Below are 17,843 nucleotides of genomic sequence, written 5' to 3'. Positions count from 1 at the left end.
AGAAGGACCAGTAGGGAGAGAGCCAACAGTCTTCGGTCTTATAGTCTTGGGAACTGGCCTTGTTCCTCTGAGCTCTTGCAAACTTCGGCTTCTCGGTTTGGGGAGAAGGCCAGGAAACTGGGAGCCTATAGACCATGGGGTCAGCAGAATGTCACTGCTGCTTTGGGCCATGGCCTGGCATAGCACAGCTAAGTCTAGCTCAGCCTGAGAGCTTAACAGAATCTGGGATCAGTCACCCCCTGGCTGCCCACTTTTGTCTGCTCTTTGCCTCTCTCCCTCAGAAGGGAGTGGCCGGCAAACAGCACATTGCCCGGGCTTGCCATCTCCTGACTGAAGTAGTGCTTGGAAGTTGTGCCCATCCAGCATATTGGCCTCACTGAGCATTGCTGGGTATGGGCAGGCTGCTCCCTGGGGCAGTCAGAGCATTGGAGATGGGGATGGACTGTCTCCAGGGACTTGGGCACCAAAGATAGAACCCCACAGTGGCATCTGGAGAATGGCTGATTTCCTCACAGTCTTCCCAGGGGAGTCTAAAGCAGCATATGAGTCACTGTGGCAGAGGGGAAGCCCTGGTTCTACCACCTAACTTAGTAGCTTTGTGACTTTTCCCAAGTCATATAACCTCTCTGATTAGGTCAAGTTTCTCATGTGCCAAATAGTAATTAATCTATTAATTAGCGAGGGATCCGCCTCACTGAGCTATTAGTGGCACAGATAAAATTGGTGTAGGCTGAAGTGGCTTGTGGTCCTGAATGCAATTCATGTGAAAGTGATGATGTCATGAAGAAAAGCAAGCAGGCACCTGTTGAATACCTATGAGATGCTTGGTGGGAGTTATAGAAGTTCAAGGCCAGTCCAATTAGGAACAGTGCTAAGCAATATGAGCAAGTTGTAATGAAGTGCTCATTTCATCTCTTGATTCATTAATGAATTACTGCTGAACTCAGTTTTAGGGGATTGGGACCAGCATTTAAAAAAGACAAAAGAAATAGATTAGAATAATAAAATTAAAATGAAAATTTCAGAGTGCATATAAGAGTAAATTATTTCATAAAATGTATTTCAGTTATACGTGTATGTATGTGTGTGTAAAATCTCAGTATAAAATATATTTCTTATCGTGGATCTCAATTTTAAAACTTTTGAGAAATGATATTCTAAGTCAAGATAGAGGTCTTCAGGTTGGAGGACAGTTAAGGAGATCAGGCAGGCGTGGAGGCTATGTGAAGGCTGATGGCTTACCCTATAGGAACAGAGGAGTATAGTTTAAGGGTCAAGAGTGTGGGCTGTGGAGTCAGGCAGGCCTGGGTTTGAGTCCCAGCTCTGTCACTTCCAGCTATATGGCCTTGAGTGAGGCACTTAGCTTTACTAAGTCTTGGATTCTACTTCTGGAAAATAGAGATAATGGTATGGTAGGGTATTATGAAATAGGAATAGGAAAAAATTGCTAAGTACTAAGTGATGTATAAATGGTAACTACTATTGCTGCTGGTATTTGAAGTTGTGGTTTTTATTTTATATTGGGCTCTGAAAGGGTTGCTGTGACTTGGAGAGGGGAGAAGAAGGGCCTTCCAGGTAAAGATAGGTGGTTGAAAAGGAATAAGCACATATGTGCCTGGTATGACACTGGTCTGACTGAGATTTGTGCCACCTTAAAAGAGGGTATTGAGATTATAGATAGATGTTACCAGGAAAATTTTGGCATTGCATGGGGAAGAAAGTTTTAAGAGTAAAAGTTTCAACAATAGGGTGGCTTCACCTGGTGATAATGAGGCCCCATCCCTAGTGGAATCCTAATGCGGGTTGGGCCACTAGAGACTGTTCTCATTAGGCTCTTTTGATTGTAGAGACTCCCTCAGGCCACCTTAAAGAAAGAGGGGTTTTCTGAAGGGCAAGTGAAGCCCTCGAACTGAAGCTCCGTTGATGTGCCATTTGGTACTTTAAACTGGCCATTTGGTCAACTTCCCTGACACTAGAAGCTGGCTCATGCTCTCCCTCCACTGTCAGGAGGGAATTGCCTCAGTTAGCATTTACCCCATCATGCTATTTGCAGGGATACCCCTGACTCCATCTTTGTCTCATCGCTCCTTTCTGGGCATCCTTTGAGGATCAGTTCACAATTAAGGTCATTCCAACCATCTAGGGAAGTTGAGGTCCAGAGAGGGCACAGGGCTTACCTATTGTGGAAGGGATTCCTATACCAGACAGCAGTCTGATCAGATGCCTTTTGAGATCCTGACTGACTAGACTGAAGGATATGTGAAACTTCTGGTTTAAAAAAAAAGGATAGATAGCCTGCAACTTTTCAGGGGCACATCCTGTGCACAAAGAGAAATCTACCTGCAGTTAGAGAGCATGTGATGTGCTGAGTAGTAGGTACAGCCAGACCTCTAGTGTCTTCCTTTTTACCATCTCCAGGTGGCTTAAACTCCTCTGCTATTGGAGGAGAAGCCACTCAAATAACCATATTTCCTCAAAATTTTCTCAATTTAAGGTTTTATTTTTTATTTTTTTAACAATTTTATTTTATTTGACAGAGTTCACAAGTAGGCAGAGAGACAGGCAGAGAGAGAGGAGGAAGCAGGCTCCTGCTGAGCAGAGAGCCCGACTCGGGGCTTGATCCCAAGACCCTAGGATCATGACCTGAGCCGAAGGCAGAGACTTTAACCCACTGAGCCACCCGGGTGCTCCTCAATTTAAGGTTTTAAAAGTCAAACAGATCTTTCAGTTTATGTGTACATTTGAAGTCGTGATTTTTTTTTTCAGGTGTTTCTGAGAAGATCTTGCCAATTTAGTGGTATAGGTTAAAATCAGTAGTGTCTTAGAATCCAGGAAATATGGTCGTTTGTTTTGTAACCAATTGAAATTCCGGTCTGAGGTTTGATGCTGGGGCTTTGAAACTGCCAAAGCTGTTATCTGACATCATTTAAAGGAACACTGAACTTGAATGTGTTCCCCTATGTATCTGCAGTTGAGAGAATGGGTGTTTCTGAGGCCCTGTAGTCAGATCTTATCAACAAAGACAGCCCTGGAGGATTGAGGTATCAAATGGACATGTATTTAATCACATGGGAATTCACTGGAAGCTGGAACTCTCAGGCAAGAGCCTTGCCCTCTGTGAGCCTCCGTCTTCTCATCTGCTCAGTGGGAGGATTGGATCAAATATTAGCCACATCCACAACTGCCAAAACTTCCTGTTAACATAGTGTGGCCATCCCGTTTCATTTAGTTAACTAGAATGCTCATCTGACTTGTATAAGCTAGTGGTTTGTAGGCGGGAGTGGGGAGGCAGCATGTCCTGTGATGTCTGGGCCTTTGGTTTCCGTTCCCTGTGTGTGTAGGGGTTGCCTGGAGACATACGTCTGTCAGTTTGTAAATGTCTTGATATAAAGGTGTGGTCTCTGGTTTTCTTCTATGGGGAAGGAAGGGAAAGGAGTGTCCTCCTACCCTGATTGTGCCTCTAGGTAGTGAGGGTCAGCAGTTTAAGAAGAAGAGGACCTGTATCAGTGTATTGGGGGGGGTCAGGTTTGCCCCAGGCTGTCATTTCTTCTCAGCTATTCAACTCCAAGGTTGCTCTCAGGCCTGTGCTGTTCCCCAGATAAAGTGTACTAAATAAGACCTGCCCTTTTGTGTTTTGGAGGCCTCTGTTCTGCCAAGGCCCCTCCCTCTGCTTTTCCAACCAGTAGAAGTCACAGCAGCACATTTCCTTCCGTCAGAGAGAGAATTAGAGAATCAAGGCCTGGGCCAAGCCCTAGCCCTATCATGTCCTGTTCCTAAGGACCTCCTCCCAGCTGCCTGAGTGCTTCTGACCCTGCACTCCTTTCTGGGAGGTCAGGCAGGACTGAGTATGGGCTCTTGGCTAGGATCTAACTTGGATCTGAGTCTGGGTTTTTCCACTGATTTGCTCTCTTTTTTTTTCTTTTTTTTTTTTTTTAAGATTTTATTTATTTATTTATTTGACAGACAGAGATCACAAGTAGGCAGAGAGGCAGGCACAGAGAGAGGAGGGGAAGCAGGCTCCCTGCTTCACAGAGAGCCCAATGTGGGGCTCAATCCCAGGACCCTGGGATCATGACCTGAGCTGAAGGCAGAGGCTTTAACCCACTGAGCCACCCAGGCACCCCGATTTGCTCTCTTTGACTCTGAGCAAGATACTCTCCCAGGGCATCTTACCTCTCAATGTCCAGTATTTTTTTTTAATTGGAAAAAAGTAAAAGGTTAAAAAAAAAAAGAAAGCCAAAAGATCTATAATCCACAACTTTAAAAGTGATTTAAGAAGAGGGCATGTATATGTGGTACAGAAGTATACACATAAATTTTTTTTCTTACCAATATTGCTCTGTAGACTGAATAAGAAAGCATCTTTAGAATACCCAGTCTACAAATGCTAGTCTCCTACTCTTTGCCCCTCAGAGTTATGTGAACTCAAGAATTCCTGGGAACTCACTCCTTGGAGGAGGCCCACTCGCTTGAAGCACACTCTGGCTAAGCCAGGGATTCTTCCCCAGCCTGCCTCAGCTGCTCCGGTGCCTGCCTGCCTGCCCGCCTGCCTGGGGAGGGCCTCCATGCTCCAGTGTTTTCCCCTGTGACTCTGGTGGGCATTCAGAGCCCGGCAGAATGTCAGCACCATGAGGGCCCAGACTCTGTTCTAGTCAGAGGGACGTTTCCCCACAGCCTGCCCAGAAGCCCTGGCCCTAGAACAATGCCAGCACAGCTGTGATAGCTGCTCAGTTAGTAGATGTATAAATACAAGTGACATTTGGTGAGGTTTGAAGCATGTGTAGGATTTTGATAGGTAGAGACAACTTGGAGTCCATTTCAGCGAAGGGACTGGCATGAGCAAGGTTGAGAGGTGGGAAAGGGCCAGGGTATAACTGGGGAAACTATGAATAACCAGTTTTGCTGGAGTTCAAAGAAGTGAGCATGTTATTTCTGTCCTTGTTTGACCTTTTTTTTTTTTCAAATCTAGCTCTACACCTTGTGTGTAGGCCCTCTGAAGAGGCATATTTATCTAGACGGATCCAGGACAGGAATGCTTTGCTTTGGTGCACAGTTGCAGGCACTCAGACCTCTACCCCCAGAGAGGCACGGTGACCCCTGTCTCCCTGACATGTTGGGGGAGTGGGCACTTAACCGTGTCTCTTTGGCTTATGCCTTCTAGGGAGGGGGCAGCATTCCCTTTCATCTGTGTTAGGATGTTCATGGGTTAGCAGCCCAAAGGGAACACAGGGTTGGGAAACAGGCAGGAATGAAGGCCTTAACAAGGCTGGTGGCTGGGGCCTAAGCCAGGGCCTTTGCTTCTTTTGGCACTTCTGACAGGCCCTGCCCTTTGCTCCACAGGCTAGAGGAAGTCCCCCTGGAGGTGCTGAGGCAGAGGGAGTCCAAGTGGCTGGACATGCTCAACAACTGGGACAAATGGATGGCCAAGAAGCACAAAAAGGTGAGGGGTCTGGGCTTGGGCCTTGGGCTGGGAGTTGGCAGCCTGGGGAAGAAAAGGAAGTGGGAGGAACTGTATCAGCTTAAAGGAGCAGGAGCTTCTCCAACTGCCAGTAGCCTTGAGTGTCCCCATCTGCCAGCTCTGAAGAGGGAACAGAAGCTGGCTGTAGGGCAGAGACTAGTCTTTACTTGGTCCTCCAAGATGACTTTAGAATCACACAGAACTTTGTCCTGGAGTCAAACTTCAAAACCACTTATAGCCAAAAGCCCTTATTAGCAGCATTCCTCCAACCCTCTTGGGAGAAGTTCTTGCTGCTACTTACTGCCCACCTATCAGGGAGGACTTCATAATACTAATAATGGCTAACATGTTGAACATTTGCAGTGCTGGATACTTGACTTGAGTGATCCTTACAACTCTCCAATGAGGTTGGTAGCAGTAGAATCCCTATTTTATGGGTGACCACATATCAAGGTGAACCCAGGCAGTTTAATTTAGTGCCTGCATACTTCACCACCACCCTCTAGATTAATGCGATGAGTTCCCTCTTGCTTCCTAGACAAAGGAAAAAGAATAAAAAGTAACCTCACAGGGGCACCTGGGTGGCTCAGTGGGTTAAAGCCTCTGCCTTTGGCTCAGGTCATGATCCCAGGGTCCTGGGATCGAGCCCCGCATCGGACTCTCTGCTCAGCAGGGAGCCTGCTTCCTCTTCTCTCTCTGCCTGCTTCTATGCCTGCTTGTGATCTCTGTCTGTCAAATAAATAAATAAAATCTTTAAAAAAAAATCTAAAAGAAAAAAAGTAACCTCACAGGGGCGCCTGGGTGGCTCATTGGGTTAAGCATCTGCCTTCGGCTCAGGTCATGGTCTCAGAGTCCCCGAATCGGGCTCTCTGCCCAGCGGGGAGCCTGCTTCCCTCTCTCCATCTACCTCTCTGCCTGCTTGTGATCTCTCTGTGTCAAATAAATAAAATCTTTAAAAAAAAAAGTAACCTCACAGTTGAATGGTCTTATAAAAATGAAAATACCCAGTGGTCCTCTCCTAGTCTTTCTTTAGACACTGGTTCTATTGCTCTGTAGGAACTCCTTGGCCACCACAGTGTTGATGCCCTGGGCAGGATCCAGTTACTCCCCAGCCTAGTGGAGGCCTGTCCAGAAGCTCATAGCCAGGGTCTCTCTGCACAAGTTCCCAGGGCAGAGAGTGAACCTGCTGTCCCACTATCGTCACCTGACATGCTAGTCTGGTCCAGGCTGGCACAGCTGGCTGCAGGGCCTAGCAGAAACCTCGGGACTGAAGGTCAGATGTGGGTTTTGGCCCAGCCCCACTACCTTCCCCTCTTCGTGCCTGTGACTAGCTGTGCAACTTTGTGTGTCACTTCACCCTCTGAGCCTCAGGTTACCTGGTTGAGTGATAATGACAGTCATGTTGGGAGGCTCCCATGAGCTGGTGACTTTAAGGCCCTATGCCTATGGAGGGGAGGCACACCTAGGCCTTAGCTCTTTCTTGCTATTCTATATAGGCTTTGTAGCATTCATTTTGTGCTTATTAAACATTTCTCCTAAGAAAATATTTTTAAAGATAATTGTTCTCATCTGCTTCCTGCATGACTCTGGGGTCTATTTTCCTGCCTTCTTACCCCTCAGGCCCTCACCTTGAGCTTCAGCTCCCTCTCCACTATCTGTTGTGACTAGTGGCTGGCAGGGACAGTGGATCCTTCATGCCCCAGCCTCCCTTGCAAATGGGGATTCCAGAGGGAAGCCTTGGGGATCTCCTTTCAGCAGAGCAGGCAGCACTACTTCCTCTTCCCTTTTGCTTCCCTGGAACTCTGGTTAGAGGCCAAGTGCTCCCCCTGCCCAGTAGGGGCCACCACAGGAGGCTATACCCTATCCTACAGAGAGGCCTAGCCCTTTGCTCTCTATTCTTGCTACCTCAGCTATGGTCACCCTGGCCCTAGGAGGTCTTCCTGCCTGCCTGCACAGGCTTGGGCTCTCCCCATGGTCAGGAAGTCATGGCACAGGAGGGACAAATCCTGCTTCAGAAAGTGGGTCCAGACCCAACACTTCCAGACTTATCCTGAATCCCCAGGAGGGAACTTTATGGAGGAAAGGTTCTGGCTGGAATGCTATCTTTGAAGCCCTATAGAGCTCTGCTTAAACAGTGGCCAAGGCCTCCCAGAGTTCAGCAGGCAGGGTGTGGCTTCACTCAGCTGTCAATCAGAGAATGATAATCCTTTGTGCTTTCTGTTTGCTGAAAACTTTCTCTGGCTTTATCTTCTCTGATCCCCACCATTGCCTCCTCTCTAAGGCAGGCAGGTGGCTCTTGCCATCCCTGTACTAAGGATGATTCCAGAGGCCAGAATGGGAAAAGCTGGCTGTACTCCTGGTTCTTCATCCCCACCACCCCGACCCCAGCCTGAGTGAGGGCCGGGCCTCTTTGAGAACCTTAAAGAACTGAAGGTATTCCTGGGCTCCCCTGGGGCAGGCCACTATGACAGGGGACTGTGATGATGTGGGTGTCTGGCTCAGGTCAGGGTAAGCTTGGCCTTGAAGAGAGCCTAAAGGGCCTATGGCTCTAGGCCATGCTATTTCCCTTTACCAGAGTCTTCTCAGACCAAGTGGCCTCTTTAAGGAGACCCTTGTTCCACGGCAGCAGGAAACTATTCCCAGCGTCTGGGGCAGTTCTCTTCCACTCCCTTTCTCGCCCCCTCCTCGTCTTACCTCCTCACCCCCTTTGCAGGCAGTCCAGAAGCTTGAGCTTAGCTCCTATGACCAGCCACTCTGCTCTTCCCCCACTCCCTCCAGACTGTCTGCCTGTCTCCTTCCTGGTTCTTGACACTCTCTGACCCTTGGAAAGTTTTCTCTTGTTTGTGCTGGTCATCAGGAAGGCTAGGCCTTCTGTGCTCCTCTGAGAGATTCCAGCGGGACTGTTTGAGGGGGTTTCCAGGTGAGGGGAAGTTAGGCGTGAGCCTGAGACCCTGGGGCTTCTGTGTCAGGCATTTTCCTGGGACGGAGGGGTGGAGGGGAAGGCATTTATTGAACACAGACTGTGTGTCAGGCTCCCTGCTAGGCATTTTCCCACCTTTCTAATAGGATCCTAGGTCTTGCCATTCTGTTCTTAACTATTTATGCAAATTGATTGGCTCAAGGTTAGCACCGGAGTCAAACTCACATGCATTTGCTCTCCCCACTGCCCTTAGCTCCCATCTTCATCCCAAGCCAGGCTGCTTAGTGCAGGGACTGAAGGGAGTGTCATTGGCTAGTACCCCCACCTCCATCCTATAGGAGTGGTGCCTCAGCTTTTGCCCTCACCCTCCTTGACCATTGGCCTTGACATCAAGGAGGACGATCAAAGCAGCTGCCTCAGTCTCATTCTGTCCCAAAGCCCAGGTGGAGCTCACCTCTCTCGTCTAGCTCTGAGAGTCCAGTGGAGTGCAAAGTGCATGGGACTGGATCCCTCTAGCCTGTGTGGTATAGGAGGTAACAGGTTCCTGATGGTGTGACCTAACATTTTTCCACTCTGTGTTTCAGTTTTACCATATGTAAAAGACATGATGATTTTTCAAACTGGATTTTGATGGTAGAAGCCTTTTTCTGATTAAAGACAGCAAGGATAAGAATTGAGCCCTAGCTCTAGGTCATGAGCTACCTCAAACACTTTCTCCTTCTCCTCTCCCAGTCTGTGAGTGGTAGGAAAGACTTGTGCCATTATAGCAAGAGTTGGAATCAGGACTCACAGCCAGTCCAGCTGCCTCTGCCCTGTGCTGGTGACTGTGGGAGCGCAGGATCAAGGAGAGCAGAAGAGAGGATTCATGACCAAAACAAAAGCGAGCCATTCTGATCAGCTCCCATCTTCCTTCTGAGTTCTGCTGAGTTCTCTCCCCTCTAGGTGGGCTGTGTCCTGCCACATGGCTACTTAAACAAGCACTCTCGTAGAAGTGCCTAGACCATGTCTCTGGGTCAGGGTCATCTCAAAAGCTACCGTCCCTGCAGCTGCAGCTGTGCCCCACACCGTGCAGATCCCTCCCTAATGATGTCCCATGGGGCGTCTCCAGCTTGGAGGAGCATTTTGCTTCAGTTCCATTTTGATTCAGGAAGTGGTCATAGGGATTCAGAATTATGTAGTAGACCTCAGGAATATCTGTTTCATCACTGGGCCAGGGGACAGGGAGACTGACATCACCTGGTAGCAGCATATCTAATTATAGTCATTATTCCCCCTGCCCCCTGGTATTCTAGGCTCTGCATTGTAGCAATAGTAGCAAAAGGAGGGAAGTCCTCCCCCCCCCCCTTTGCTTTTCCCAGTGTGCTAATTGAAGGCCCACCAAACACAAAAGAAGAGTGGGGCTGGCACACAGCCTCTGGAGGCATTGCCGTAGTGGATGTATGAACATAGTCTTTTTTTTGACTTTCAGATCCGTCTGCGGTGCCAGAAGGGCATCCCACCTTCTCTGCGGGGCCGTGCTTGGCAGTACCTGTCAGGAGGCAAGGTGAAGCTACAGCAGAACCCTGGAAAGTTTGATGTGAGTAGCCCTTCTTTCATCCTACCCTCTCCCCTGCATCTTGTGAAGTCCTTCACATGGCAGCAATCCTCCAGGTGCTTACTTGGACCTCAGCAGTATGAGCTGATTAGTGAGACCACCCATCAAATACCCCACTGACAACGCCTGTCCAACCTGTAACTCCTGGGGGGGCTGTGCCCATCTGAAGCTCCAGCACTGAACAGGCTTCAGTGGGTTGGACTGATTTTCCATCCTCCATTCTATCTCTTTCTCTTGTCAACCACCCAGTTTTGTTTTCTTGGGCTCAGTAGACTACCTCCAAGCTCTTGGTCATCAGGAGGGAACCCTTAGACTGCTCCCCTGACTGACTTGGGCTCTGTGCTCTGAGCCTTTGAAAGACTGCCCTCAGGGTCACAGAACCCTCAGTAACTCTTGGCCTCCTATCCTCGACTCTTTTCTCCTGCCTCATCCAAGCTAGCCAGACATAGTTCACCCATGCTGCTAGTGAGGTTGTCAGGCTTAGGGGTGGCAGAGCCAAGCCAGTATCCTTTGGGATTAGAAACCAATGAGTGACCAGAGAGGATATCCTCTACAGGCATTTCTGCCCATTGACCCTTGCCCCATGGCTGCCGGAGTAAGCATACCCCTCCATTCATGGGACTTCTTAGGGCCTACCTGGGCTGGGCAGCAGTTCCAGCACGTTCCCCTGTGGGAGGCACTTGGCTCCCCTGGGGTTGCCCCTGCTTACCAGCCAGACCTGGCCCCAGGCATCAGGGTTTCTCCCAAGCTCTAAGGACTGGTGAGCGGCAGTGAGACAGAGCTTCCAGCTACCAGCTCTCTGTTGACATAGTTCATGCTTTGGCACTCCTGTGCCAAAAACACTCCTGTTTTGCCAAACCTGTTCCCTGAGAAGAGTGGGCGGGGCAGGGAAGCCTTGAGTTTCTGCTGTTGACCCGGAGAGTGTGAGAGTCATTTGCTAGCAGTATTTGGCCGTGGGGCTGCAGGGTTTGGTGGAGTGTGGTTGGAAGCAGCTCTGGGAATCAGAGTGATTGAACTGTCCCATAGAGCAGCAATACCAGGCCTCTTGACTCCAGTCTCTTCTTCCGTCCCTTTCATTCCAGGAGGCTGCATCCTGGGTAGAGGGAGAGGTTTGGTTGGGAACCTCTCCCTAAATCTGTGGTTTACCTCTGGCTGCTAGAGCACAGGCATGGGAGCCAAGAGCTTCGTCAGCCTGGCCAGACTCCTGGTTCCATAGTTAGCAAATGTGAGCACATCCCATAGTAGCAGAGCAAAGAGCTGTGTGTGCATTTTGTGTGTGGGGAGTAATGTATCTGCAGAGAAATCAGCCACCTTTGTGAAATCACGAGGGTTGCTTGTGGGAGAGGGTAGATTTGCCAAGAAAGGGCTTCTGGATCCTCTGAAACCAAGTGGTTGGTCCCCAAAGCAGTCCTGGGGGCTGGAGCAGTGGTTTTCGAGCACACCTAGAAGGACTTTGCCTGTGGATGACATGAAGGAAGTGAGCAAGGATGAGAAGCTCCCTCTGGCTGCTGTGGACATGAGTGTCCCCACACCCACAGTGTGGGTACAGTGACAGGCTGTTGGCAGCAGCACCTATTCCTGTATTCCCTGGAAGTCCCCCAGTCTCAGCTGTCAAGGAAGGTTCTGCAGCCTCTCATGGTTCATGGCTCTGTCTTCTCCCATCCTTGCTACTTCTTCCTCCCTCATTGGGCAGGGCAAGACCTCCGTCCTTTTCTTACCTGGTTTTCTTCTTGGCTTCACCTCATGATGGTGTGAGTGCCTTCGGGCTCTCTTGGAGGCTTCAGTATCTGCATCAGCTGCTAGTGGCCCACACCTGCTTTTGATTCCCAGAGCCCTTACTTGCCACAGGCCCTTCGCTATCCCTCTTCCTTTCTCAGCCATCCATGTATCATTAAGTGCCTTAGGCTGCTGGGGAACCAGGTGAGCACATCCTAGGAACTGACTTCTTGGGTGCTCAGGTCCCTACCTTACCAGAGCCCTCGGGAGAATTTGTGGGATCTTCCTCCCCTTTCTGAAAAAAAAAGTCCTGCATTGTACTCAGACAGTATCCAGCCCTTGGTTTGATTTGGGAGATTCATAGGCTACACACAAGCCCCATTTTGAGAATATGTGGGGCTCTAGAGGTTGTAACCCACTTCTTCAGCTGTGTGCCTGATCAAAAGCCCTCTAAAGGCACTTGGTCCTTTTCTCCGCCCTCCAGCCTTGAACAGTCTATCAGTTTTTTCATCCAATACTTACTCTCTTGTGTCAAGTTACCTGACATCCTAGAGGCTTTAGTTGAATGTTGGGCCACACCTACTGAGGGGACACAAGATGGAAAGGGGCTTTTATGAAGACACCTGCCAGTCAAAGCCAGGGCCTAGGTCTGTACCCATGGGTGTATTTGCTGAGAATCTGGCTGTCATCCCAGGGGCCTTCCCTAATACTGCATCAGCCCTGCAGGCAACGTGTACATGGTCTGCTTCCCTGCTCAGCCCTCTGGGTTTCCTTTTTATTGATTTTTTTCTTTCAATTTTTTTGATTTTTAAAAGATTTATTTATTGATTTTAGAGAGAGAGTGAGAGAGACTGCAAGTGTGTGTGAATGGAGGGAGAGGCAGAGGAGAGGGAGACAAGCAGACTCCCCGCTGAGCGGGGAAACTGATGTGGGGCTTGATCCCGGGACCCTGAGATCATGTCCTGAGCCAAAATCAAGAGTCAGACGTTTAACCAACTGAGCCACCCAAGCACCCCAATTTTTCCTTTCTGTTTTTAAGTTGGGGTATTTACAGAGAGTGAAATGCATAGACCTTAAGTGTGCAGTTCAGTGAATTCTGACAAATAATACATATCCACATAACAACAAGCAAATCATGATACAGAACATTTCAAATGATGGGGAAATGATTTTTCTTTGTGTAATGCTTTGTTTTTAAATGGTACTCGTGTTAAAATGTTCACAGAAGTTTGAAGAAGAGAGTAAAATTTTGTCAAAACCCCAGTACCCAGAGATGGCTCTGAGTTTAATGTTCGACAAATGTCACATCCTTCCAGATAGCACTTGTTCAGATCCCTCTCCTTCTCTCTCTCTCTCTCTCTCTCTCTCTCTCTCTCACACACACACACACACACACACACACACACACACTCCTTCCTGAATAGGTGATGCCACTTGCACAGGGAGACAGAAAGCAGAGGAACTGGGATCAATGGCTCTGAGTCAGCCCGGCTTCCAGGCCCAGCCCCACCATTTTTCTAACCATGAGGACTTGGGCAAGTGACTTTTCTTTGATTCTCAGTTTCTTCATCTGTGAACAGTGTAATGATAGGGCTTTTCTTTGAGGTTGAGAAGAGTCAGTGAGGCCTGTGGGTGGCTCAGAGCAGTGCTAACAGTGGTAGCTATTGCTTTGATAGTAGGCTTCCAGCTTAAAGACCTGAGATGTTTGAGTGAGTCCTGAATAAATTGCCTGGAGGTTATTTCCAGCTACAGCTATGACAGACATTCTTGACTACATGGGTCTTCCTAGAGTCAGGATCACTCCTCACCCCTTAGGGTACCTAGGACCCTTTCCTCCTTGCCTCTTTGCCCCTTCTCTCTCATTCTTCTCAGGCTTCCTTACTTGAGCTTCCTGACTTGTCTTCAGGAAGGCCTAGTTCATGATGGGATTGGGTGGACATTGCCCCTGGCAGAGGGTTCCTCCAATACCTGGGACAGTTGTATCTTCCCAGCAGCCATCACTAACTCCTCTAATACATGCTCTTGATCTTGTTTCTAGGAGCTGGACATGTCCCCTGGGGACCCCAAGTGGCTGGATGTGATTGAACGTGATCTGCACCGACAGTTCCCTTTCCATGAGATGTTTGTGTCCCGGGGAGGCCATGGGTAAGCAGACTGAATCTTATGGGCTGGAGGTTGTTCTGGGCCCTGTTCCTCAGGGCACAGAGGAAGTAAAATGAGTTTGGGTGTATCTCAGGGGCCCAGAAGCTGGGAGCCCCAGACTCCACCGTTAGAGTTTCCCTTTGGTTTGAATCAGATGGGTCTCTCCTTAGCTCCTTCTCTTAGCTTTAGGGCAACTTTCATTTATGCCCCAGAGTGCTAGAGCTTGCCTGGTCTTCTTCTGGAAACAGGTTTTGGTGAGGAGGAAGAATGTTAGAGATAACTGGGTAGGCAGAGGGTATGTAGGAGGGGAAGGATAGGCAGCCAGAGGACCAAGACAGATACCCGGGACAAAGCTGTCTGGCTAAGGAGACATAGCTCCTGAATGAGAGGCCCACACTTCCCGACTTGACACACCCTTACCTTGTATCTGGCATCCTGCCTGGCTCTGCCTCCGCTTTCTCTGCTGCTCTGCCTCTGCTCTCACCTGTCATATGGGGCGGGGCGGGGCTGGGGAGGTGCCCTTCCTGCCTCCTCCTCTGGTCCTGTGAGAGTCTGTGTGCTGTAGTGGGAAACCGACCCCTGGCTGACCACAGTCAGGTTCCCGGGGAGGTGCAAGTTCTGAGACAAGTCTGGTCTGGTAGGGGCGGCAGAGTCATACCTATCTTCCCTGCCCCACTTGGCCCTTCTACAGCCAGCAGGACCTTTTCCGTGTGCTGAAGGCCTATACCCTTTACCGACCCGAGGAGGGCTACTGCCAGGCCCAGGCGCCCATTGCCGCTGTTCTACTCATGCACATGCCTGCTGAGGTACCACTAGGCCCTGGCCGGGTGAGTGGGTGGGCAGGGAGTACCCAGCATCAAGGCCTCATGCCTCTCTTGCCCACAGCAAGCCTTCTGGTGCCTGGTGCAGATCTGTGAGAAGTACCTGCCTGGCTACTACAGTGAGAAACTGGTAAGTGCTTCCTGGGTCCAGACCAGGCCTGGAACCTGACCTTTGTGGCCTCTCCAGACCTTTCTCTCCACAGCCACTGTTGACCCAGCTTAAAATCTTCCCAGATTTCTGTTGCTTTCAAGGCTGAAGACCCAAGCCTTCCAAGGTCAGGTCTTCTAGGCTCCAGAGTTACCAGTTCCACCCTGGCCTCTATCTCTGCTTCTAGCTGTCTGGCTGCTTGTCAGGGTCTCAATTCCTCCAGAGCACCAAGTTCCTCCCTGCCTCAGCCTTGGCATAGGTTTAAACCTCTACTCCCTTCATTCCTGTAATAACCCCTCCTTTGCTTCAGCTTTAAGCCCTCAGGGAGCTTTCTGTGACCCTGAAGGTGGGACCTCTGGCACATGATAATCCAGCATTCCTGGTTCTGCCATACTCTGGGCACTTAGCCACCTCCCCCACCAATGCCTGCCCTGCCCCCAGTCTCTTTGCTCCTGTGATTCATCTGTCTGTCCCTTTGCACTACATGCTCCATGAGGTGGACGAGCTAGGTCTGTTTTGCTCTTCAGTGTATCCCAGTCCCCAACACAAGGTTGGCTCCCGGCAGGCACTAGCTGCCTGAGGGATGAATGAATGCCTGCCTGGTACTGGGAACCAGAGTGTAGTCTGTCCTGCCTGCTTTGAGCCTACAGTTCTGGCCCCACAGCGTCACTGTGTCCCCCAGGAGGCGATCCAACTGGATGGGGAGATCCTCTTCTCACTGCTGCAGAAGGTGTCACCTGTGGCCCACAAACACCTCAGCCGGCAGAAGATCGACCCGCTGCTATACATGACAGAGTGGTTCATGTGTGCCTTTGCCCGCACCCTGCCCTGGAGCTCTGTGCTGCGCGTCTGGGATATGTTCTTCTGTGAAGGTACTGGGCTGGGCTTGTGGGGGACACCCCTGCCTCTAACCCAGCCCACAGGGAGCCTCTGTTTTCAGAGAAATTCCTTACAGGCCCTTTTACCACCCCCCATGCAGGAGTCAAGATCATCTTCCGGGTGGGGCTGGTGCTGCTGAAACATGCCTTGGGCTCCCCAGAAAAGCTCAAAGCCTGTCAGGGCCAGTACGAGACTATCGAGCAACTGCGGAGCCTCAGCCCCAAGATCATGCAGGAGGCCTTCCTGGTCCAGGAGGTGCGGCCCACACCCTCCCATCACCCCTGGGTGGGAGTGGGAGATGTGGGGGCCCTTTAGAAGCAGCCTGGTAACTCTGGCTGAAGGTGGGTTATTGGTGCCAGGCCTGGTGCTCAGCAGCTCAGGATGGTGTGGGTAGACCTTCTCCTCCTGTCTTAGTGAGAAGACAGGGGCACAGGGAGACCTAGGTTTGCAGGGCCTTCCCTATTCTGAACCACTTGGAAATTAGAGGAGCTGTGACTCATTACCCTCTCTTCTTCCCTGGTACCACATTCCATGGCCTTGGGTTTATTTTCCCTTTTTTCTTTCTTTTGTGGATTTTTGTCTCAGGGGCTGTACTTAGGTGACACATATTTAGGCAAGTAGACTCGAGTTGTGAGCAGCTTTCTCCTTCGAGGCAGTGGGTCTCAAGTGTCTGAACTTGTGATCACCACAGGGACCAGACCCTCATTATTCCTAGGGTCAGCCTTTAGTGACCAGGGCTGGGGGATGGTGAGGAAGAGCAGGGCCAATTTGGAAGATAGAGGGGAAGTTTCTTTCTCGTACCCATCTTACTGTCAGTACCCACACAGGTGGTAGAGTTGCCGGTGACAGAGCGCCAGATTGAGCGTGAACACCTCATTCAGCTGCGGCGCTGGCAGGAGACTCGGGGTGAGCTACAGTGCTGCTCCCCACCCAGGCTGCATGGTGCCAAGGCCATCATGGAGGCGGAGCCAGGTCCCCGGCCCACGCTGCAACCTTCACCATCTATCCGCCTGCCCCCAGATGCCCCCCTCCCTGGCTCCAAAGGAAAGCCCAAGCCACCCAAACAGATCCAGAAGGAGAAGGAGCAGTGGAAGCAGGCAAAGGCAAGTGGGCAGCTGGACAAGCCCCCAACCCCAAGTCAAGACAAGGCGGCAGCCGCTGCGGGAGATGCGTGTCCCCCACAGAATGTGCTCCTGAAGGATCAAGCCCACCTGGACGCAGCCCCACAGGACTCAGCTCCCCAGAATTCAGCCTGCCACCACTCCCAGGATTCAGTCCACCACCACTCCCAGGAGAGCCTGACATCCCAGGAGAGTGAGGACACCTACTTGTAACCCTGGCAGCTCAGGCCTGTGGGGAAGGGTCTCCACACACCTGCACAGCTCACAGATTGACATTCATGCTCTGAGGGCCCAGCTGCCTGGCCCCTGGGCGGCAGAGAGTCTGGCTGGCCCAGCACAGATTCTGCCTGAGCCTTTTTATTTATTTTCTCCAGAGTGGAGCTTGGGCCAGCCCAGCTCAGGCAGGCAGAAGTGAGGGCCAATAGGCGGGGTCTCACTCAGCCTCCTCCTCCTGGGGGGATGCTTCCCAGGGCTAGGGTACTGTTGTGAGGAGAGAGGGTGGGGTAAAGGGTGGGGTGCTCTTTGTGTAAAATAGAAACATGATTTTGTACAGAAATAAACAAGCTTGTGTAGAGAATTGGTGTGTGGCTAGGGACTGGGAAGGGGAGCCACCCCTGGTGCTCAGTGTCTCTTCTTTCTACCGTATAGAGCCCCCCATCCTGGCCCCCAGCCCAGCACAAGAGCCTCTCTCAGAAGTACCTTTGCCATAGGCCAGTCTTTGTTCCTGGCCCACACTTTCCCTCACCCCATCCCCTCTGCCCCATGTCCACCAGTCTGCCATGGAGGAGGGTCACCAGAGCTCGAGCCCAGTGCTGGAGCAGAGCAGGGCCTGCTTCCCAGGCCTTGACACCTACCCATCTCTGAGGCGGAGGGGCTCTTTAAGGAGGTCTTTCCAGGGGCTTCCTCCATCAAGCCCCCTTGCCTGGATGCCACTTCAGACCCCAGTGAGGTTCTGAGTGTTTATTTTGGGTTGAGTGCTGCCACCAGGGGTCAGGGACCATGAATGAATGCCCTTAATGCTTAGTCTAAGCTTCCATTGGACAC

At 50.6% G+C, this 17,843-nt stretch overlaps 1 protein-coding gene across 1 annotated transcript in view; it reads left to right on the top strand.

The window, feature by feature from the left end:
- Positions 1-17,308, top strand: part of TBC1D10A (TBC1 domain family member 10A) — a 31,110-nt gene extending 13,802 nt beyond the window's left edge. The window contains exons 2-9 of the mRNA XM_046025761.1: positions 5,341-5,440; positions 9,847-9,954; positions 13,727-13,833; positions 14,522-14,636; positions 14,716-14,781; positions 15,482-15,671; positions 15,779-15,933; positions 16,506-17,308. Coding sequence (XP_045881717.1) covers positions 5,341-5,440; positions 9,847-9,954; positions 13,727-13,833; positions 14,522-14,636; positions 14,716-14,781; positions 15,482-15,671; positions 15,779-15,933; positions 16,506-17,012 — 1,348 coding nt within the window. The 3' untranslated portion in view covers positions 17,013-17,308. The remainder of the gene's footprint in view (positions 1-5,340; positions 5,441-9,846; positions 9,955-13,726; positions 13,834-14,521; positions 14,637-14,715; positions 14,782-15,481; positions 15,672-15,778; positions 15,934-16,505) is intronic.
- The last annotated feature ends 535 nt before the right edge of the window (positions 17,309-17,843 follow it).

The sequence above is a fragment of the Meles meles genome, chromosome 12 (assembly GCF_922984935.1).
Source record: "Meles meles chromosome 12, mMelMel3.1 paternal haplotype, whole genome shotgun sequence".
Lineage (NCBI taxonomy): Eukaryota > Metazoa > Chordata > Mammalia > Carnivora > Mustelidae > Meles > Meles meles.
Note: the sequence above shows the minus strand (reverse complement) of the source record. Positions and strands in the feature narration are given on the sequence as shown.